Source organism: Halichoerus grypus, chromosome 3, assembly GCF_964656455.1.
Source record: "Halichoerus grypus chromosome 3, mHalGry1.hap1.1, whole genome shotgun sequence".
Lineage (NCBI taxonomy): Eukaryota > Metazoa > Chordata > Mammalia > Carnivora > Phocidae > Halichoerus > Halichoerus grypus.
Genome location: NC_135714.1, coordinates 117343083 through 117367243, shown reverse-complemented (window position 1 = coordinate 117367243; position 24161 = coordinate 117343083). Strand labels below are relative to the sequence as shown.

Below are 24161 nucleotides of genomic sequence, written 5' to 3'. Positions count from 1 at the left end.
TTCTATTTACACTTTTTAATCTACAGATAATTCAATTGTGTTTCCTTCTAGCCGAGCCTGGTCTTAAAGAAATATCACCTGGTAGGTGAAAATGCCCTAAGGGATCTGAAATTTTTAGAGTCAGAAAAATATCACCTCTGCCTTTGTTTCCTCTGTTTTCTTTTTTCTTTTTTTTTTTTTTAAAGATTTATTTATTTATTTGAGAGAGCGAGAATGAGAGAGAGTACATGAGAGGGGGGAGGGTCAGAGGGAGAAGCAGGCTCCTCGCTGAGCAGGGAGCCCGATGCGGGACTCGATCCCGGGACTCCAGGATCATGACCTGAGCCGAAGGCAGTCGCTTAACCAACTGAGCCACCCAGGCGCCTGTTTCCTCTGTTTTCCCCAGCCCCGCCTAAGAATCACTTCAATTAATCTTGTAGCATTGATAATTTTTAAGGATAATTTCCGAAGGACAAAGCAGTGATCATTTTTTTTTTTGTTGTTGTTGCATGGGTGAAAATATTTTTCCATGAGGCAATTCACCTTGATGTGTACTGATACCTTTTCCATAGTTTTGAAAAAAGAAAGAATTCTAAAATGGGACAGGCTTTTTCATTTAATGCCTAAAAAACAAGTAGTTATTACTGGACAGGAAGATTTTGGAGCCAGACATAGATATATAATTCAATATCAACTATATTTTAGCTTTGGGAAAATTTACTTAAACTTGTGAGTCTTGGTTTCTTTATCATAAAATTGTTCTAGGATTACTGTGGCAGAAAATACTTCCTCTGCTCTCCACTCAGTATCCACTCTCCACTGTACTTTGTTAACTGGACCCCAATATTTTAGCATTTTGTGTGAAGTGAAGGAGCTATTCCTATAACCCAGGCTTAGAGCTTTATTAATCTAGGCCAATCACAGCAATTCCACTCTCCTTGCTGGAGGTTAAAGAATGGTCATGTGATAAAAATCTGACCAATGAGCATTAAAAAGGTATCAGTAGAAGGTTCCTAGAACATATTTATTTTTGTCTTCTTCTTTTTTTTTTTAATTTGAATATCATTGACACACAATGGTAAATTAGTTTCAGGTGTACAACTTAATGATTTGATAAGTAGATACGTTATGCTGTGTTCACCACAAGTGGGGCTGCTGTCTGTCACCATATAAGGTATTACAGTATCATTGGCTGTAGTCCTTATGCTGTGCTTTTTATCCCGCTGACTTATGCATTCCATAACTGGAAGGCTGTATCCCCCCTCCCCTCACCCATTTCACCCATCCCCCCATTCCCCTCCCCTCTGACAACCATCAGCTTGTTCTCTGTATTTATAGGTCTAATTCTGCTTTTTGCTTGTTTATTCTTTTTTTTCTTTTTCTTTTTCTTTTTTTTTAAGATTCCACTTTGCGTGGAATCCTATGGTATTTGTCTTTCTCAGTCCGACTTATTTCACTTAACGTAATACCTTCTAGGTCTATCCTTTTTTTCTTGATGAAAGAAGATCTATGAAGGAAATACTGCTTTTTGGTAACTCTATTCAGCTGAGTGGGGAGACAGTTCCTAGAATTGTAACAACCATCGTGGGAGGGTGAAGGAACCCATGTGAGGAGGATAAGGCAGCACGTTGAAGAAAAAAGGGCAGAAGGATGGGAGAAACCAGGTTCATGATGGCATTACTGCCCTGCTTAATTATTCTCTGTCAGAAATGTCCTATCTCTGTGGATTTGTGTTTTGGGATGATAAACTCTTTGTTGACACTTTAGGTTCTAGTCACTTGTATCGCATATGTTTCAATTACAAACATTTCATTGTTGAGATGATAGTATAGTATAGCTAGGCATCTATGTTCTAAATCTATAAATCAAGTGTTTCCTTCATTTTGTAAAATTTTAATTATTCTTGATAAAAGTTGCTATTTGAGAGAATACCTGGAAACTTTTTTCTTCCTTGTAAAATTAAGCATCCCACAATGTAATAAACATTGCTCCTCATACACTACAAATCCTCATTGAAAGTGGTTCAGCTGGTGGGTAGTAACGAGAAACTAAATAATTTCCCACAACTTCTATGTGAATAAATAATTGGACACCGAAGTCACACTTAACCTAGCTGAATTTACTAATAGTACATTTTTGTACATAATTGAAGCTAATATTCAATAGACATTTATTTAGGCCTAATATACTATTTAAAGCCTCCTTTCAAAAAGTTTTAATCTAATCTATATATCCAAAATGGCATTCATTTGATTTGCATCACTTAAACGGATACTTATAGTTCTAATTCATATTAGTTCTCTTTTACCCTTTCAGAAATTTTAAGAGTAGACACCAGTCTATGGATAGTGGGATGCTCCTAGTTGAAAAACAAGCTGGATATATTTGATATTTATTGGAGGCATCCAGAAGTATTGTACATGAAATGGAAGCATTGAAAAGAAACTTTTTGTCACGCTTCAATTTCTTTTCTTACTCCTGAGCTAGAAATACTTAAGGATAAATAAACGGATGTGCCAAGATTTGTTTTCCCACACCACTGAAGGGTGAAGGAATACTGGCATGAAGAAAATATAATGTAAACTTGTCATTCATATGTACTTGCTCGATGCAAAAACATACAACCAGTGATGCCTAAGCGTATATATATATATATATACACAAATGCACATGTATGTAATGGCATTGGAAATATTTTTGCCTTCAGGAATAACTCTTCAAAAAGAACTAGATCTCTTTTTCTGAGTATTTCCTGCCTAAATGGTTGAGGACAGGGTGATAAGTGATATAAAACATTGGATCCAGAGGAAAGCTTCATTTCCCTTCTCTATGAATTTAGCCAGATAAAGAAGTTTTCTTCTATCACTTCCACTCATGTTCTTGAATAAATGGTATTTAAACCTGGCCTTTTCTGTGGTAATCTTCACCATACGCTAATTGCTCAAACTCTCTGGAGCAGCAAAACTTCGCAGCACATAGGATGGGAGTACCATCTTGTACTTCAGGATTTCTACCACTTCAGACAATAAATTACTCTTTGTAACAATGTGTCTCAAACTTTAATGTGCATAGGAATCAGCAGAGGATCTTACTAATACGCAGAATCTGGTTGAGTAGGTCTGGGGTGCTGTCTGAGATTCTGCATTTCTAACAAACTTCGGGATAACGCCCATGCTGCGGCTCCCTGGACCCTACACTGTGGCAATGCTTCCCACTAAGAACTGAGACTCAGCTCACTTAAGGGCTTAACCCACCTCCCTGCGAAGTCCCTCACATCAGCAGCAGATTTTGGAACACAATTTATAGGCTTAGTTTTCTGCCTCAGGATTCTGCCCTGAGGAGAAGGAATTTAAGAGACTGTAACAGCTCACACGGTTAATTCTAAAATCAACCTTGCTGCCATCTCGTTTAACTTTGTGACCTGGTCTCGGATTTTGACTTGGCTCCTAATATGTGCCCATTTTCAGAACACTGGATCTTGGGTGCCTGTCTTATTCTCTCATTTTAATGTCTAATTCTGTAACCTGTCTGGCTGGGAAGGCCTGACGTCCGAAGACGAGCAGTAGCTCACCTACGTGGCTCACGTCCAGACTTAGTTGATGACCTGTTGCCAGGCCCTAAGTCACTTGCTGGAACTTGGCATGCTGCCTTTGGCAGGACGTCCCAAGTACTGATTGCTTACTCAGACAAAATTGACGTGGCATCTGTCACTGCACTTCACGGGCTCCAGCTCTCCCTGGCCCTCTGCTGATGGCCCGCTCCTGGCGCTTGCAGGGCTATGCCTCCAGGTGTGTGACCCTCCTGTGGGCATTTAATCCATTCAGTTTTGGTCAGAATTCTATGAAGTCTATTTCTATTCTACAAGTCTAATGTGAGTTTAGGGCCCGTTCTCATTTCCCAACCCTTGATCTTATGTTGATAACTTTGTTCCAATAAAGAGGTCATATTGTTCAGTGATTTTTTTATTAGTATAATATTGAACAGATTAGTAAATGGAATACAAGGAAAACAACATAAAGAGATGTAATATGATTGATAAAAGGTCTAATGGTGCTTTCTAAATGAAAATCTTATTTGATAAGTTTATCTTTCTTTGTCATTGCCGAGATACCATATCAAATTATATTCTTTTGCCTTCCCAGTATAGTGTGATATGATTTAAAAAAAAAAACAAAACAAAACGTTCATTTCAAACTATTTGAGAACAGGGAAATACTAGATGTGTATCCTGCCAAATAAAGGAGATAATTAAGCACCTGATAGGGTTCTTTCAACTGTATTATTAGATATATTTCTATAGTCAAGGTCTGGAGGTACATTTCGGTATATTCGATGGATCTTTCAAAATTTTCTTCAGTGAGCCAGCAAGTTTTCAAAAACATCATAGATCAGTACTATTAGTTTTGTCGATTATGTTTCAAAGGTGACATTCATAAATCAAAAATGGAGAGAGCTTCACCTTTCCAGCATAAAACTATATAAGCATCTAAACCAAGTTTAAAAGCAACAAGGACTGTGACTATAATCCACTTTTTTTTTTCTTCAGTGCATGTTAGGAAGAAAACAGACCCACATAGTCTAAGAAAAAGAAACTAATCTTTGCTGTATATTTACTGTTGGCCAGCCTCTGTGGGAAGCTCTGATTATTTAATTCTCACAAGAATTCTTTATGGCATATTATTATTATTATTTCCAGAGGTTTAGACAGACTCAGGGAAGTTAAATAATTTGTTCAGGATTATACAGCTACCAATTGGTGGTACCTGGATTCACACATATATTGGGCTCATATAAAAGTCAAACTCTTTATCCTAAACAGTTCCAAAGTACTGGGATTCCTTAACTCTACTAACTATTGTCTGGTAAAACTTTTGGTCTTATCTAATTTCCCAAGATACACAGTAGAGTAATTTTTTAGGCTTGTTAAGGACATGTGGTATCAAACAGGACTAGGAATTCCTCCTACAAAGTATTTCACAATAAATGCTAGAGGAAAGACTATAATGTTATCTCAACCTACAAGAAGATTGTGAGATTCCTATTATTCTTTTGATGATGGAAAAGATATTATATGGTCATACAGAAGTGAATATTTATCCACCTACCTAGTTTTTTTTTGCATTTCATATGCTCTAATAACATACAAACAACTAAGAATTTTTTTTAAGAACTCCATATCTGCTTATAAGAAATTTTAGTGACTTTAATTTTCTATTTCAGTATCAAAAAAGACACTATTCATGTAATGGGAAGACATTTGAGCTCTGTAGTTGAAACTTACATTCCCGTTCCTCTTCAGTAAGAAGGAAAACATTAAAGATTTAGAATTACCAAGCTTCATTTTCTTTAAAGCAAAAGTAATCAAAATAAATGGCATAATAAAACTATTACTAGAGGTGACAGGATGTATTGCCAATGTCAACGAGTATCTTTTCTCTAGTTTAGCAATTTTCAGCCAACTTAGGCTAAAGCGGTAAAAGGAGCTTTGTGGATAAAATACACACTACAGGATGGAAATAGCCAAGATTCTCTTCCAGGTGGTTAGGAGCATGTTGCTCTCCTGTGTAACATCACTCAGAATGCCTCAAGAGGTGCGGCCATCTCTTTCTTTGTCAACAAAGGCTGCCCTACGGAAGGTGGATGGACTTTAAGGAGCATTCGATCCTCCTTCATTGGGTAGCTGAAAGTAATTTTAGAGGGTCTAAACTTCTTCATGACTACTTATTCATGACTTTGTAAAATTCTAGAAGACCGAGCAAGTTCAATCAAATCACCATTAGATGACAATTAACAGACATTTATCAGTTATTCTCCCCTAATACAAACCATTTCACACATGGCATATGATATGAGAGAGGGTTTTTGTTTGTTTGTTTGTTTGTTTTGGTATTTTCTTTGCAGGGCTACCAAATAAGGACATTTTGAATTGCTGGAGCTAATCAAAAGTGCAAAGGAAAGATTTATTTTCTACTTTGTACTTTCTGAAAATGAGTTTGAAAAACAGAGTAGTGCACACTAAAGAGAAATTAAAAGCCCAATACTATCAAGTAGGTACATATAATTTCTCAGGGAGGGATTGACAAGCTGAACATGAAATGGTATTTGATAAGGATGATATCACAAGTGAAAACAAGCCATTCTCCATGAAAGAATTCCAAATTATTTAAAGACTTATTCATAGAAACACATTATTTATGAGTATGTATTAATTTACAGCTCTTCTAAATATTTCAGTAAGGTGGTCTGAAGCTATTTTGACAATGATTAAGTCTGTTCAAACTCATTGTCAGAAATAAAAGAAAGATTTTTAAATTTACTTTTTTCTTTTTAAGCATTAGAGAAAAATGTCCTCTACATTAAGGTAATCAAGTCCATTGCTCTTAGAGATTTTGGGGGTAGACTTATCAAATCCACAAGGAAGACTTTCCTAGAACTTGTGGAATTAGATTACCTTTGAATTCTCACCCCAACTTTGAATAGTCACTAATTCCTTTCTTTGCTCTTTTGGTGTTTGCAAAGGGGTTCGCTAAAGCCTGAATTGATATAATTATTGGCTCAGATTGTTAGAGATCTAGGCCAGATGGCTATGGATTTCTAAAGTCCCTGTTGCTTGTGGTAGTTTCCCTAGTTTGCCTATAGGGTTTGGGGATCAGCAATTTGAAAAGGCTACAACCTTGTAAAACAGTATTATTCATGGGGGCAGAATGTTCATCAGCGTGACCCAGTGCTAAATACATTCATTATAGGCATTTCTATTCTGCACAATTTGCCACACAGCGCTGGTTTCTGGAGGGGGAAAAAAGACAATGGCTTATAAAATGCTTTTGAATGCCTAAAAAGAAGGAGAGTTCACGCTGAGACTACTCTGCTTTCTTTCTTGGAAGGAACCTTCTTAGTGACTTTAGCTGAACTCTGCTGAGAGTAAGCAAAGTGGAAAAATCAGAAAATTACCTTTTTTATATGTTTCCGGGGGGGGGGCAAAATAGAGAGTGGGAGAAAATAAATGGAAAATAGTGACAGTGAGATTATGTGAAACAACAAATCTGCAAGTGGATGAAGACAGCTGAGGAATAATGCAAGAGGTACCAAAAAAAAAAAAAAAAAGGCAGCAATAGAGCCATGATGATAAACTTAAAAGGAATTGCAGAGCAGAAAGAACATCATAAATAATCATATTTTCAAATAAGAATACATCAGTTTCTGTGACCTGGATAGAGCACAAGCCTCCCATGATATTTCCTAGCATTTTGATGCACACAAAATGCAATTTTCAGCTCAGGCATTTTATTCTTCAATGTAAACAAGCTTTGGGTTCTCAAAATACATATCTGAAAAGTGCTTTCATAAATAATACATATGTTATAAAAATTTGACTTGTAAACTATTGAGTCCATGTCCCCCCAGTATACGTTGTGAAGACTCACCTGGCACACTAAAGCATGAAATGTCTTCTACTCAAGGTAAACAGGATTTTTTGAAGTATGAGACAAAGAAATATCATAGCCAATTTTGCCCCAACTCAAAGAAAGAAGGGCTATATGGTAGAATTATATTGGTAATTAGTTTCAAATCCTAAGGTGCTCCTTTAAATCTTGCTAATTAAGAGAAATCAAGAGTGGAAAATAGCCCTTTTCTTATCTTCAAAGAATAAAGATGAAAGAAAAGCAGAAAATGAAACCTCCTTACTTGCTCTGTTCTTTCAAACAGGGCTCCAAGAAAATCTGCTTGTGCTCACAGGAGAAAGACCCAAGTATTTACAGAGGGGGAGGGGAAGGAAGCGGTCTGAGAAGCATAATTAGAAGCAAGTTTTCAAATTTTATTAAATTCCTTCACCAACAAAATGCACTTAGAGGTGTTTTAAGTTAAACCAGTACTTAAAGACTATGAAAAGCAAGATGATTGCATGTTTGTGGAAGAAGAAAGGGCAATTAAGAAAACCAGAACAATTTAAAATGCCATATAAATAAAGGCGACCAGAAGTTGATTTAAAGTTTTTCTTCTGTAATTTGTCTCCCCTTTGTCGTGGCACGCTCAGAGAAAGTGAATGCAGTAGATTGAAAGGAGGAGGGGGAGTAGGGAGGAGGAAGGGAGGAGCAGGGAAGGAGCGGCTCCCAGCCTCCTCCCCCAGCCCCCACCAGCCCTCCTCCCTGCTCTCCCCGCCGCGCCCCCAGCCCCCGCCTTCCTCCTAGCTGGTCTCTCTCCCTCTCCACCCTCCACTCTCGACCGCCCTCGCTTTGGGGACTCCATCAGCTTTTGATTTGGAAGGACGCTGATTGGCTGGAAGCGATTCAACACACGCCGGGCAAGAGAGCTTTGTCTGAGTTGAAGTGAAGTTGTACAGATTTTAGACTGGAGTCAGCAATCACGGGTGTGTTTAGTCTGCAGCCGAGCAGAGAAAGGGAGAAAGAATCGCTCGAGAAAGATTCACTGCAGACTCCGCCAGCACCCTGCAATAGATGGATTCCGACTACACGAGGGGGGAGACGCGGAGGTGACACTCTTCTCTGCCTGCAGAGAGGACAGCCAAACAAATGCAAGGATCGGACTCGACGCCAATAATATCTGGAAGTCGTGACACGGTGTGTATAAAACAAAAGTTTGCGAGCTGTTAATTGCTGTGCTGTATTATTAAGAGACGCTTTCAAGTTTCAAGTACCAAATGTAGCTTAGCTTTAAGTTGCCAAAGGAAGTTGAGGGAATTGCTTTGCTGTTTTAACTTGGTCTGTGTGAGGAATCTCCTAAACTGACCGATGTGCCAAATGAATGCTAAAATGCACTTTAGATTTGTTTTTGCACTCCTGATGCTATCTTTCAGCTATGATGTACTGGGCAAGAATTTGAAATACAGGATTTATGAGGAGCAGAGGGTTGGATCCGTAATTGCAAGACTATCAGAGGATGTGGCTGATGTTTTAGTTAAGCTACCTAATCCTTCCACTGTTCGCTTTCGAGCCATGCAAAGGGGAAATTCTCCTCTCCTTGTAGTAAATGAGGATAACGGAGAAATCAGCATAGGGGCTAAAATCGACCGTGAACAACTATGCCAGAAAAACTTGAACTGTTCCATAGAGTTTGATGTGATCACTCTACCCACTGAGCATCTGCAGCTTTTCCATATTGAAGTTGAAGTGCTGGATATTAATGACAATTCTCCCCAGTTCTCAAGATCTGTCATACCTATTGAGATATCTGAGAGTGCAGCAGTTGGGACTCACATCCCTCTGGACAGTGCATTTGATCCAGATGTTGGGGAAAATTCCCTCCACACGTACTCTCTCTCTGCCAATGATTTTTTTAATATTGAGGTTCGGACCAGGACGGATGGAGCCAAGTATGCAGAACTCATAGTGGTCAGAGAGCTGGATCGGGAGCTGAAGTCAAGCTATGAGCTTCAGCTCACTGCCTCAGACATGGGGGTGCCTCAGAGGTCTGGCTCATCCCTACTAAAAATAAGCATTTCCGACTCCAATGACAACAGCCCTGCTTTTGAGCAGCAGTCTTATATAATACAACTCTTAGAAAACTCCCCTGTTGGCACTTTGCTCCTTGATCTGAATGCCACTGATCCAGATGAGGGCGCTAATGGGAAAATTGTATATTCCTTCAGCAGTCATGTGTCTCCCAAAATTATAGAGACTTTTAAAATCGATTCAGAAAGAGGACATTTGACTCTTTTCAAGCAAGTGGATTATGAAATCACCAAATCCTATGAGATTGATGTTCAGGCTCAAGATTTGGGTCCAAATTCAATCCCAGCTCATTGCAAAATTATAATTAAGGTTGTGGATGTTAATGACAATAAGCCTGAAATTAACATAAACCTCATGTCCCCCGGAAAAGAAGAAATATCTTATATCTTTGAAGGGGATCCTATTGACACATTTGTTGCTTTGGTCAGGGTTCAGGACAAGGATTCTGGGCTGAATGGAGAAATAGTTTGTAAGCTTCATGGACATGGTCACTTTAAACTTCAGAAGACTTACGAAAACAATTATTTAATCTTGACGAATGCCACACTGGATAGAGAAAAGAGATCTGAATACAGTTTGACCGTAATCGCTGAGGACAAGGGGACACCCAGTCTTTCTACAGTAAAACATTTTACTGTTCAGATCAATGATATAAATGACAATCCACCCCACTTCCAGAGAAGTCGATATGAATTTGCAATCTCAGAGAATAACTCGCCAGGGGCATATATCACCACTGTTACAGCCACAGATCCTGATCTTGGAGAAAACGGCCAGGTTACATATACCATTTTGGAGAGTTTTATCCTGGGAAGTTCCATAACTACATATGTAACCATTGACCCATCTAATGGAGCCATCTATGCCCTCAGAATCTTTGATCATGAGGAAGTGAGTCAGATCACTTTTGCGGTTGAAGCGAGAGATGGAGGAAGTCCAAAGCAACTAGCAAGCAATACCACAGTTGTGCTCACCATCATTGATGAAAATGACAACGTCCCTGTGGTTATAGGGCCTGCGCTGCGCAATAATACTGCAGAAATCTCCATACCCAAAGGGGCCGAAAGTGGCTTTCATGTCACAAGAATAAGGGCAATTGACAGAGACTCTGGTGTGAATGCTGAACTCAGTTGCTCCATCGTAGCAGGTAATGAGGAGAATATCTTTTTAATTGATCCACGATCATGTGACATCCATACCAACGTGAGCATGGAATCTGTTTCCTACACAGAATGGGAGCTCTCAGTCATCATCCAGGACAAAGGCAATCCTCAGCTGCATACCAAAGTCCTTCTGAAGTGTATGATCTTTGAATATGCAGAGTCAGTGACGAGCACAGCAATGACCTCAGTAAGCCAGGCATCTTTGGATGTCTCCATGATTATAATTATTTCCTTAGGAGCAATTTGTGCAGTGTTGTTGGTTATTATGGTGCTGTTTGCAACTAGGTGTAACCGAGAAAAGAAAGACACTAGATCCTACAACTGCAGGGTAGCAGAGTCCACTTACCAGCACCACCCAAAAAGGCCATCCAGGCAGATTCACAAAGGGGACATTACATTGGTGCCGACCATGAATGGCACTCTGCCCATCAGATCTCATCACAGATCGTCTCCATCTTCGTCTCCCACCTTGGAAAGAGGGCAGATGGGCAGCCGGCAGAGTCACCACAGTCACCAGTCCCTCAACAGTTTGGTGACAATCTCATCCAACCACGTGCCAGAGAGTTTCTCATTAGAACTCACCCATGCCACTCCTGCTGTTGAGGTAAGATCATACCCTGCTCCAATTCACTGAGCAAGTCAGCTGTTAGTGTTCAGAAGTTGTGTATGTGTTAGTTCTTAAATGTTTCCATTAAGAAGTAAACAAGATTAACAATATTCAAATTAAATAGGATACAAGTTGTATTACGTGTATGTAGCAAGTATTCATACCTTAGCGGGCTGTTTTGTTTTTCTTAAAGAATTTGCTTGCATGTATTATGTAGAATATTGAAAAATAAATGTGAAGCTCCCAAATGACTATCTAATTAGAATACCCTTACTTCCCAGATTAAGATACTGGAAGCCAAAAATAAAAGGACTTGTTTTATTCTCATAGTTGTGGTTCCTACCCAAAAAACAAAACAAAACAACCAAAAAACAAAATAAACAAACAAACAAAATAACTGAGGCCTCCAGAATGCCATCTGAATTCACGTCACATTTGTTCAGCTTTTGAAATTTTTCTGACGTGATTTTAGCTGCATGTGTTCGAATGTTGTATTTTACAACATTTTCCACATATTTTTGTAACTGATCACTTTAATCTGAACTGAAAAAATAAAGGAAATCAATCTGTTATTTATCAAGGAGTTCTTTTTCCAAAAGAAAAAGTCAGTGTATGAGATCATTCAAATCTCTCTGGGATAGATTCAGTTACGTGTGGTGGCTGGCTGCGTAGTCTGCCACATTCCAGCATGTATAAATCTTTAAACCAGAGATAACATGTTCAATTAATTAGGATGAAATAGTGAGCAACTGTTTTTCCTTGCTTAAAGCTTGTGAGTATTTGGGGGTTTGTTTCCAGAAATCAGTTCTGTCTATTTGGTTTCCAGCAGGTCTCCCAGCTTCTTTCAATGCTTCACCAGGGGCAATATCAGCCAAGGCCAAGTTTTCGAGGAAACAAATATTCCAGGAGCTATAGGTATGAATTATCTTCCTGCTACCTATTGAGTCCCACTGACATGAATGCTGACAAGTAAAAACCATACTTTCTCTGATTCATCTTTCTAGATATGCCCTCCAAGACATGGACAAATTTAGCTTGAAAGACAGTGGCCGTGGTGACAGTGAAGCAGGAGACAGTGATTATGATTTGGGGCGAGATTCACCAATAGATAGGCTGCTGGGTGAAGGATTCAGTGACCTGTTTCTTACAGATGGAAGAATTCCAGCAGGTAAGAGGGTAGTGATAGATGGTAAATCCTTATTTTCAGATCTGCTCCACCAATGAAGTGAACAGTCTCTCCCATGCTTAGATTTTTCTTTGTCCTTTGCACGGAAGTTATCTGACATCTGTATGCTATTAGCAATGAACATGACCTGGCACACTTTCAGAATCATTTTCTTAGAATTCATATGAAGCAGGTGATAGAGAAGGAGTAAGCAAGAGAGCCTAGCAGGACAAGAAGGAAGGAGTGGGGAGAGGAGGATAGAAAACCACACCACTTCTTTCCTCTTCCTGCCCCATCCACAGGACTGCCACAGGACACTCTTGAGCAACTCTTTATGAAATTACTGGGTGGTGGTTGTTATTCAAACAGCCTGTTTTGGTGCCTCGTGGTGAACTAGACTATAATTTGGAGGATGCAAATTTCCTGTGATGGGAACCAACTCACAGAATCAGAGATTAAAATACACTAGAAAATGGTCCACTTCTATCACCAAAAATAGGACAAAGAATGCATCTTTTAGGTGGTAAGCATAGAATATTTTTGCCACCTTTCATTTTCTATCTGCACTGTAGTGGAAAAGGAACTGGAGTTAAAGAGGGGAGTTTATAAGTACATAGCTACATGGAGGAGATCCTAGTAAGTTATGAGCCACATTTTCCTTAGAGTCCCCCTCTCTAGTTGTGCGGTAGAAACTCTGTGAACCAACTGGGTAAAGCCCGACTACATCACTGTTGCAACCCTGTTCCTAGAGACTGTAATATTAAATCAACTCGTAGGAACACATAAATGTTGCTTTGGCTACTTATGTTTCTAAATTCCAGGGAATGTTGATCCAATGACTGCCATTTGACAAATGAAAGAAAGGCAGAACAAAACTATGACCCGTTTGAATTCCATCAAACATCCATTTTCTAAACACAGATAAGTAAGAGAGTTTAGGAAATAGTCGCGGGGCAGCTTCAGAGAGCCACGGAAATGCAGGCAGAAGCACTGCATAGAAGGTTCTAGTAGTTGCCACCAGTCGTAACCAACAGGGTCCCGGCACTTACCCAGGCCCCGTGAGGACGTCGGTACCCGCATTCTGTCTCCTAACACTTTGACAGACATAGGAATTAGTAATGGGGTGGTAGTAGGGTAGTGTTCTTGGTTTTTTTTTTTTGTTGTTGTTGTTGTTTTTGTTTAGGTTTGAAAACTGAAGCTTATAAAGGTTAAAAAACGTGTCCCAAATCAGGCAGTTTATACATGGTAGAGGTGGTATTTGAACCTATCCGCACACTCTTAAACACTAACTTGAAGCAACAGTTTTTTTAAAAAGATAAGTTTAGTAATGTATTTGTTCTCATGTTCTTTAAGTCTCACCACTGTCTATGAAATGATTGAATGCTGCCTATTTCCTTATGATATGACAATACTAGATACTGCATCTCTGGCAGGATGAACGTGTGGAAAGGACTTCTAGTAACATTGAGGGCTACAGTGTACACGAGAACCAGCATTTGCACAGTAGTGTCTTTGTTTCTTTGTTTTATTCATAGACTCCCTATTTAAAGGAAGAAAATAAATCTCTGAAAATCTAGTGGGATATATACAGCCTGAGAAAACTTGCTCAAAGAGAGTCACTTTTATTATTTTTACTAATGAAATGAAAGAACCGTCTGGCTAAATTTCTATGATTCAACGATACTGATGGAACTCTAATTTGGAATATTGGTCCCCAATTTTGGATAATGTGATTTCCTAAATTACATTATTTCATAAAACAGAAAAGTAGTATAATGGGCATAACATCAATATTATAATGTGTAAGTTATTTTTTAAATTGTACAAAGTCTATTCATTGAAATGTTAATTTCTTGGCATAGTTAAAGGGAAAAGAACTTTCCCTATTTAGATAACCTTTCCATTTGGGGGCCTAAATGATGCCTAAAATCCTTTTTAATTCTGAAATTGCATAATTGTAACAGCTAACCTGTTTTAGAAAAAGGCAAGACTTCTCTTTCACTCTTTCAAAGCTACCAAGACCAGATATGTTCATGGCAGAAGAGTTATCTAATGATTACATTAAAAAATGCTAATAAAGCTATTGAGGAAACAATGGGTAGATATAAAGTCTAGGTAATAGTGAGTCTTGCTTAGTGAGTGGCTTTAGACTCCTTATAAGTTAACATTTCTTTTCAAAGTTAGAGGTTCACTTTTATATTATCGGTAATAACACCACTTACTACATAGATAGTCCTTTAAAAAATTCCGTATTTACACAATCATACTTAATCTAGGTGTGTAGCAGGAAAACTATATTGTAGGTTTATGGTGTTGTTTTACAATAGATACATTTCTTTCTTACTGGCTACTTGCCTCCATGTGGGGAAAGCATTCTGGTGGCATAGAGCACCGGGATATTACCAGTGATTTATAAAGTATTTTAAGCTTTATTCATGTCTGGCTAGTATGGAAAGAAATGTGCATATTGAGAATCTATACAGAGATAACCATCCTTTAATTATGACCATCATTCTGATGATACTTCAACCATTTTCTGGTTTATTATTCATTCTGGCAGCTTCTGCCAGCACGTTATGGTATAAAACTTGTGCTTTATAAACTTATATTCCCAGGAAATAGCCCAAGTAGAAAAAAAAAATGCAAGTCCACATCTGAATTCCATTAACAGAATCAGTGCAGTTTTCAAAAGCATGTATATTTTTAGGACTTAAGTGTCTTATTCCAACTATTTTTCTGCACTAAACTGTGATCAAATATAGATTATGTTATGTTGCATTGCCTGCCAGCAAGGTCATTTCTGGTCACTCATTCTATTAATTCCCACAGAAATATCCTGCATTCTGAGCAGTAAAATCAGCAAGCATTTTTGTCTGTTAGCTCATGTTTGTCAACATACTTTCTTCCTTACTCATTCAACTTTGAACTACAGTGCTACACATATTCCTGCAAAATTTCCATTTTCCCAATCTATCAGCTGCACCAGAATGATTTATAAAGGCGTTTGATTTTGTTTCTTGTGATACTCCTTTATTGAGCTCATTCCACTTTTCATTAATCTGCCATCTGTGATTACTTAACTCAAACATTTCTCTTCAATTCCATGTTCTGTCCATTGTCATGGCTGGTATCCCAGTTCTGGCCTTTCTTCCACGGCTGGTTTACTGTACCCACACACAAGCTGATATTCACTCTCTAGCACCTCCTCCCTTTGTCAAGTATTTCTTTTATGCAGCTCGAACAGCTTTTTCAGAACATTTTAATTTACATTTTTTTGGTTCAAAATCACTAATTGACTTTTGTGGCCTAGCAACACCTAATAAAACTACTTCCCTTGGCATTCCAAGGCCAATAAAATCCACTCCTAGCTTATTAAATCTCCATTTTGGCTTTTTTTGTGTCTTTTGCAATAGGCAGAGCCATCTCTTCACATAACACACCGGTCCTTTGCTCATGTTGCCTTTCTTCCTGAAAAAAATCTGGCTTCTCATCACTGTGTCCATCTGAGTCCTGTTCATCTCTCAAAACTGTTTCAAGTTTCTCTTCCTTTAACTACTGCAGCCTCCACTTTCCCTCTTTTTCTCTTTTCTTGACATGCCTTCAGCATCATATAGCCTGGCACTTTAACTGGGCATTTAGGGCTTCATTTGTTACACTTGACTCAGAACTGGATTGGAAACCATTTGAGGACAGAAGGCTATCATCTCACTTGACATATGGCAGGCTCTGAAGACATAACCGATTGGTTACTCTGTAACTAATGGCTTGATAGACGTTAGGCCCAGGTTTTTTATTTCTTCTTCTTACCTTAGGGTCTACCTATAAAGTATAGTACAGTCACAAAATTGATAGTCATATGGTGGGAAAGAAGAGGTCTCTGCTTCCTCATAGCCTCCCCTTCCCAGAGGAAATCTAACCACCTGGCCGCTTTCAAGAAGAGACAGAAAGATTAACCACATGCACCACTTGCCAGTAAGTTCTAACTTATTGGTCGTGGTATGAAACCTCTGTGGCACTGAATTACGTGTACACTGAGAATGTTTTTAAATAGTTGAGTCTCCAGGGAAAAGTTTGAAAATATCAATGAAACAGAAATGCCTTATTCTGTGCCACTGTCCCCCATCTCTATTAATTTTTCCCAACCTTCTCTCCATTAGCTTTTCTTCATCAATATTTCCTACTTTATGAATTTGAAAAATTGTATGTTAATTTATTATTTTATAATTAAAGCTCCACTTATTTACTGCAAAGTTGTAAATGGCATTCCCTGTTTTAAAAATTCCTGTAACCAAATTACTTTTGAACATGTGCTATCATTTTAATCATCCAGATTGTATTTTTGGTTATATGTTCGTTATATTCAGGTCTCTAGAAAATTGATCATATGCAGGATTCTTAGAAGCCTATGTAATTTTTCCTTTTCTTCCCCCTGTCACTAAATATTAAAAGAAAACAAAGCCTATCAAACAATCAATCAAACAATTAAGTCCTTCCCACAGAGTTAAAGGCCGGAAAACAAATGAAAGGTGTCATCAGATCTGTTTCCCTTCCATCTAACAGGATGTGTGTAAGACAAGATAGACAGATCTCTTTTCCATTTTCAGAGACCCAGGGTATTAGGAAAAAACTTCATTACCACTTTGAGAATTATTTCACTGCTGAGAAAACCTCATTGTTATTAAGGCATTCTAGTTACTTTCAACTCCTTTTGGTTTTGTCCACATTAAATGATGAGCAATACTTGGTAAATATTTCCAAGCAGTAATAATGCATGAAGTCAGTACATCTAAGCATGCTTTTATTCTTAAATCATCCATCCTTATTTAAACTTAGCCTTTCTTCACAGCAAAAGTACACAAGGATTCCCAGTATTTGCCCTTTGTCTTACCCACAGTTAACACTCAACGCTACCTCTGCATTTTCCCTACTTTCTTTGTATTTTTAGCTTTCCTGCCAATCAGACTTTTGTTCTCATCTGGTATACTTGCTATCATTTTTGTTCCTCAGATTAACCCCTTCTCTATTAAAAACTGAGGTCCAGAGTTGATGAGGTATAAAACTGAACTATCTTCAAAGTTTAAGTGATGAAGGGCAGTGACTTCTACACCTTTCAACAAATTCCTCCATTTCTCCTTTTTTTTTTTTTTTTAAGAGAGGGATGGAGGGTGGGGGTAGAGGGAGAAGCAGTGAGAGAGAGAGAATCTTAAGCTGGGCATGGAACCTGACAGGGGGCTCAATCTCACAACCCTGAGATCATGACCTGAGCTGAAATCAAGAGTTGGACACTTAACAGACTGAGCCACCCAGGTGCCCCATTTTTCTTTTTCTGAAAGGAAACAGTTACTCTTCACTTTCCTTTTTTTGTATCTAAATATTTTTAAAAATGTTATTTTATTGCATAAGAACACTGAACATGAGATCTACCCTCTTAACAGATTTTTAATTGTACAATACAGTATTGTTAACCATAGGTACAATGTTGTATAGCAGATCTCCAGAACTTACTCATCTTGCTTAACCAAAACTTGATGCCCATTGATGAGCAGTGCCCCATTTCCTCAACCCCCTGCACACACACACCTTCTAGCAACCACCATTCCACTCTTGGATTCTATGAGTTTGTTCATTTTAGATACCTTATATACATAGGATCATGCAGTATTTGTCCTGGCTTATTTCACTAAGTATAATGTCCTCAAGGTTCATCCATGTTTTCACATAATGTAGACTTTTCTTCCTATTTTAAGGCTAAATAATATTCCATTGTATGCATATACTACATTTTCTCTATCCATTCATCTGTTGGTGGGCATTCAGGTTGTTTTCACATCTGGGTATTGTGAATAGTGCTGCAGGGAACAGGGGAGTGCTAATATCTCTTTGAGATCTTGATTTCAATTCTTTTGAATAAATACCCAGAAGTGGGATTGCTGGATAATATGGTAGTTATATGTATATATATATATATATATATATATATATATACATATATATATATTTTAAGATTTTATTTATTTGACACAGAGAGAGAGATAGTGAGTGAGAGAGAAAGCACAAGCAGGGGGAGCGGCAGGCAGGCAGAGGGAGAGGGAGAAGCAGGCTCTCCGCCGAGCAAGGAACCTGACATGGGGCTCAAATCCAGGACCCTGGGATCATGACCTAAGCTGAAGGCAGCCGCTTAACCGACTGAGCCACCCAGGTGCCCCTATGGTAGTTATATTTTTATTTTGGGGGGGAATTTCCATATTGTTTTCCATAGTGGCTGCACCACTTTGTGTTCTTAGCAACAGTGTACAAATATTCTAATTTCTCCACATTTGCCAACACTTGTTTTTTTTGTGGGGTTTTTTTGTGGGTTTTTTTTTTTAATATAACAGCCATCCTGACAGATTTGAAGTGATATCTCATTTTGGTTTTGATTTGCATTTTTCTGATGTTTAGAAAATATATAGTGAATGCTTATTCTATGCAGACACTTTACCTGGTGCTGGGGATACAGCAATAAATACAATAGACTACTTGCTTCCCCTTATAAAGGATTTGACATTGTTCAAGAATCATCCTTTTTCACAATAACTTGGGAAGAAGAGAAGTCTTTCCTCAGTGGCCAGATCTAGAGAATTAGCTCTGAATAGATAGGAATGGTTGATATCAATCCAGTTTTCATTCAAATGTAAGATAATTACTTTGCATTTTCTGCATTCTATCACTTGCTCTAAAATAAGGTCATTATACCAAACAGACCATATTGTCACTGAAAGAGATAGATGGTTTGTGGAGTATATTTTACATTTTTGCATTCCTTTGTTGTTATGTAGTTTAGTTATTGTATTTGGCAAATTTAGAAATTGTTCTCCTCTTTATTTTCTGCTTTTCTAATATCATCTATTATTTTCTATGAGTGTGGCCACTCACATTCCAATAGGGCATTATAACAACTGGAAGAGATAACCAATGGATTAATTAATTAGTTGAGGATAATTTGCACTGCTATTTTAAGTAACAAATCAATAAATCCAGAATACTTTGGAGAGAGATTAATAAGGATAATGACCTGATAGCTTATTATATTTCCAATGCTTCCATTAAAGGTAAAGTTAGTCAGGTAGACCTCAATATCTAGAAAGCTACTCATAGGTATTACAAAAATTATCTGGTGGCATTCTAAAATTATGGATTTCACCTTACAGCCCTGGGTTTTTGAGAATTTATGTTCGGCAAATATTTCATCGCCCATACCTTTGCTCTTTTTCAGTCATCCTCATGTATAAGTTATAAAACCATTTTCTCATTACCTGAGTAACAGAAATAATATTCCTGAGAAGTGTGTGAGTCATAACCCCTCCTTTCCTTATTTGATAAACAGGAAAAAAAAAGCCCATGAAACTGATACTCAAATTAAATCCGTAAGTGTAGTCCATTTACTGTGTAAAATAATGGGTTAAGTATCGTGGTCATAGTTTAAAACTGTCTCGTTCTATTTTTTAAAAAAATGAAATTACATTTTTTTTCTATCATTTTGAGTTATGCTAAGTATGATCATGAATCCCTATTGTTTCCCTTGGGGTAGCTATGAGGCTTTGCACGGAGGAGTGCAGGGTCCTGGGACACTCTGACCAGTGCTGGATGCCACCGCTGCCCTCGCCATCCTCCGACTATCGGAGTAACATGTTCATTCCGGGGGAGGAATTCCCAGCGCAACCCCAGCAGCAGCATCCGCATCAGAGTCTTGAGGAGGACGCCCAGCCTGCAGATTCAGGTGAGAAGAAGAAGAGTTTTTCCACCTTTGGGAAGGACTCCCCAAACGAGGAGGACTCCGGGGATACCAGCACATCGTCTCTGCTCTCGGAAATGAGCAGCGTGTTCCAGCGCCTCTTACCCCCTTCCCTGGACACCTATGCTGAGTGCAGCGAGGTGGATCGGTCCAACTCCCTGGAACGCCGCAAGGGACCTTTGCCAGCCAAGACGGCGGGTTACCCGCAAGGCGTGGCCGCCTGGGCAGCCAGTACACATTTTCAGAATCCCACCAACAACTCTGGTCCCCCACTTGGAACTCACTCCAGCGTGCAGCCTTCTTCGAAATGGCTGCCGGCCATGGAGGAGATCCCCGAAAATTATGAAGAAGATGATTTTGACAATGTGCTCAACCACCTCAACGACGGGAAACACGAACTCATGGATGCCAGTGAGCTAGTGGCTGAGATTAACAAACTGCTTCAAGATGTCCGCCAGAGCTAGGAGATTGTAGCGAAGCATTTTTGTTTCCGTATATGTGGAAATAGGGAACAGAGAAAACCCTGAAAGAACTGGCATTGCCAAATAGTTGCATTTATCATAAATGTGTCTGTGTATATTGAATATTAAATACTGTATTTTCGTATGTACACAATGCAAGTGTGATTATTTTAATCTGTATTTTAAAAATACATTTGTACCTTATATTTATGTGTAATTTAACAGACAAATTTTATTTTTTTACTCCCATGACAAACATGTCTTTCCTAATCATGTAGAAACTAGCCACTGTTCAAATAGGATATAGTAGTGAACCACAAAGTATAAAGGCACTGTGTAGATTAGTTATGTTGGGGAAGAAATTGCTATGCTGTAGGAACAACCCCACTAAAGCATTGTACGACTCTTAGTTTCGTTAAGTGATCCAGTTTCTTTTTTCAATGCTTAAAAAATAAAATTAAGCATCAATAAAAATATTAAACTATTTTATTATTATCATTATTTTTACTGCTCTCTGCTAGTTCTGATAGTTCAATTACAGCAAAATTGAAACATGAGGTGAAATTTCATTTCAGGACTGGGAAGTACCTTTCACAGACAATGATGAAACTAGGGCTAGAGTCCATGCTTCCTAACCCCCAGGGCCCTACTATTCTGGGGCGTCACACTGGCCCTTTCTTGAGAATATTTCTCCTGAAGTATTATTGTCTATTTGTAATCAAGGTAAACAATGAATTTCATTCCATCCTTGTAACAGTAGACACGCTCCAAGGAAATGGAATCTGTCCTTTAAATGGGTAACAGTATGTATTCTAACAGCAGAAAGTATTAGTGGATGAAAACCATTATGTCGGTGTCCCTCCTAGGGTCGTAAATGTAATTGATTTATTCTGAAACTGTTTTATTTGAATCTTCCCTCTCCTCTCACAATACTTGAACATTTTTATCTTTTGCAATGTTTTTGCTATAACTATTCACTTTTAGCTTTTGTCTCCAGTGCATGATCTCATATTTTGCTTTTATTTTTAGTATAAGACCATTTATAAAATTATGATTTTGTTATTGCAATTCTGTTGTATTTGTTGTGTGACAAACAACAAATTCTTTAATTATAGTGCTGTTATCTCTCTGTGTGGAATGCTTTGGTAAAGAAGATCTTTATTATGACTGTTTTCATTTATGACCAAGCTTCTATTAATGTTATTTCTATGAATACACTATCTTGATTATACTCTCCAGAAAATTTTGCTGTCAATGAAAATAAAAGGAAAATTAAAGTAAAGCTAAAGAACTGTCCATAAATCAGAGTCCTGTTCTACATATATGTTCAAAAGCTTTGCATGAAGTATATCCTTCATGAGAGGATAATTCAGTTTTGAGTCTTGAATGATAAAGAGGGAACATTCAGCTGGCTTGGCAAACAAGAAAAACACAATGGAAAAGGAATGAATTTGAGGCCTGTAATGGGGATGAAAGAAGTCTACCATATTCCCAGTAGATTAAAGAATTTAAATGAATTTGAAGTGTAAAGAAAAAAAGAATAATCAAATAGTAACGCTTGAACATTTTTCAAATTAAAAAAAAAAATTCTTTCTCAGAACATTTTGTATTAAGTTGGGTCCAAAAAAATGTGCCTTACAATGTTTCCAAGAGGTGAAAATATTATCTTCCTTGGTTTACTAGCAGGGAATTGAAATATGAAGAAAGTTAAATAGCCTAAAAGAGGCTAAACTCATATATTTTAAATCTCAAATGAGCACCACATCAAATAGATGTGTTATGTCTTCTAAAGGGCACATTTTCCTTTATAGGAAGGATTGCAGTTACAAGGGAAATTTCCATTTATTTTTCAGTAGATTACCCACACAAATGCTAATCACATTTAAAAACATTTTTTTTTCAAATTCACTTCCTTTCAGTACATATTATCATTAAGAAAAAAAATTTCATAAGAGCGCTGTTCTTAATTTAAAGCACCACTAGTAATTAGGAAGCAAAGCTGGAAATCAATGTTTAAATAATGTGAAGTAAATAAAATGCAAAATTATACTAAATACAAAACTTTTGTGTATTGTCTGTATAGTAAAGCTTCCATGTTTCAGACTCCTTGCCTCTCCAGCCTTTTCCACTTATTATGGCTTTCCAGACCCACAGGTAAAGGGGATATTAGTGCAAGATTTTCACTTTTCGCTCCTGTTCCTTTCACAGATAATATAATCTCAGTGAGGGGCGCCTGGGTGGCTCAGTCGTTAAGCGTCTGCCTTCGGCTCAGGTCATGATCCCAGGGTCCTGGGATCGAGCCCCGCATCGGGCTCCTTGCTCCGCGGGAAGCCTGCTTCTCCCTCTCCCATTCCCCCTGCTTGTGTTCCCTCTCTCGCTGTGTCTCTCTCTGTCAAATAAATAAATAAAATCTTTAAAAAAAAAAAAAAATAATAATCTCAGTGAAAGCTCGACTCTCTGGTGCTATCACAGCAATTTAACCTTTCATCAATTTACATTTTCTCTTCTTTGATACCATGCCCCTCCTCAGACTGAAACAACTGAAAAGCACTTAAATCAAGGAGGTTCTTTTCTCCAATCATGATTTCTTAATCCCTTTGTCCCCATTCAGTTCCTTTAAATGTTCTTCAGTGAGAGAGAGAGAGAGAGCAGAAACAGAGGGAGAGGGACAAACTGATCCCCCACTGAGCAGGGAGCCTGACGTCTGACTTGGGGCTTGATCCCAAGATCCCAGCCGAGATCCTGACCTGAGCCAAAGTCAAACGCTTAACCGGCTGAGCCACCCAGGCACCCCAGTGATAATCTTCTATTAATAGGATCATCTTCCAAAAATGTAATTCAATACTGAATCTGTTGCTTAATAAATCTTCCTTTTAAATGTTTATTTATAGGATGATTAGAATTGGCTTTCTTCAAATTCTTATAAGTTATTAACATTGTTATTCATTTATCATTTCTTTCTTTCTTGGTATTTAGCAGATGAGACTTATGACTTTATTAATCATTTAATTTCTTTCTCCTTCTGTCATACATCTATCAAATTTACCACTTGCCAATAGATAACTATTCAGGCAAAAAATGGTTAAACTACTCTTACCGGAGTTACTGAAGAAGTCTCATTTGTGAAAATCATCTTAGAATCCTTGTTTCATTGTTTCGATACCAGCTAATGTCCGAAAATTTTCAAAACTGAGTTTGAATTATTGACACATTAAAATTCAAACATTGTGAGGGGCGCCTGGGTGGCTCAGTCGTTAAGTGTCTGCCTTCAGCTCAGGTCATGATCCCAGGGTCCTGGGATCGAGTCCCGCATCGGGCTCCCTGCTCAGCGGGAAGCCTGCTTCTCCCTCTCCCACTCCCCCTGCTTGTGTTCCCTCTCTCGCTGTGTCTCTCTCTGTCAAATAAATAAATAAAATCTTAAAAAAAATAAATAAAATAAAATAAAATTCAAACATTGTGAATCTATTTACAAATTAGTTGTGTGGGTGAAAAAGGTATTCCTTGACATAGCAATTTTCAATCCCCCACGAAATCATAAAACT

General features: G+C 38.1%; 1 protein-coding gene across 2 annotated transcripts; it reads left to right on the top strand.

Moving 5' to 3' along the window:
• Positions 1–8216: 8216 nt before the first annotated feature.
• On the top strand, positions 8217–21921 carry PCDH18 (protocadherin 18). 2 transcript variants are annotated; one of them, XM_036100874.2, is made up of 4 exons: positions 8217–11216; positions 12049–12134; positions 12224–12387; positions 19955–21921. In XM_036100874.2, the coding sequence occupies exons 1-4, from the start codon at positions 8730–8732 to the stop codon at positions 20620–20622; spliced, it is 3405 nt and encodes a 1134-aa protein (XP_035956767.1). In that variant the 5' UTR covers positions 8217–8729; the 3' UTR covers positions 20623–21921. The 2 variants fall into 2 exon arrangements, with proteins under 2 accessions (XP_035956767.1, XP_035956766.1); XM_036100873.2 differs by having other exon boundaries at positions 12046–12134.
• Positions 21922–24161: the final 2240 nt, after the last annotated feature.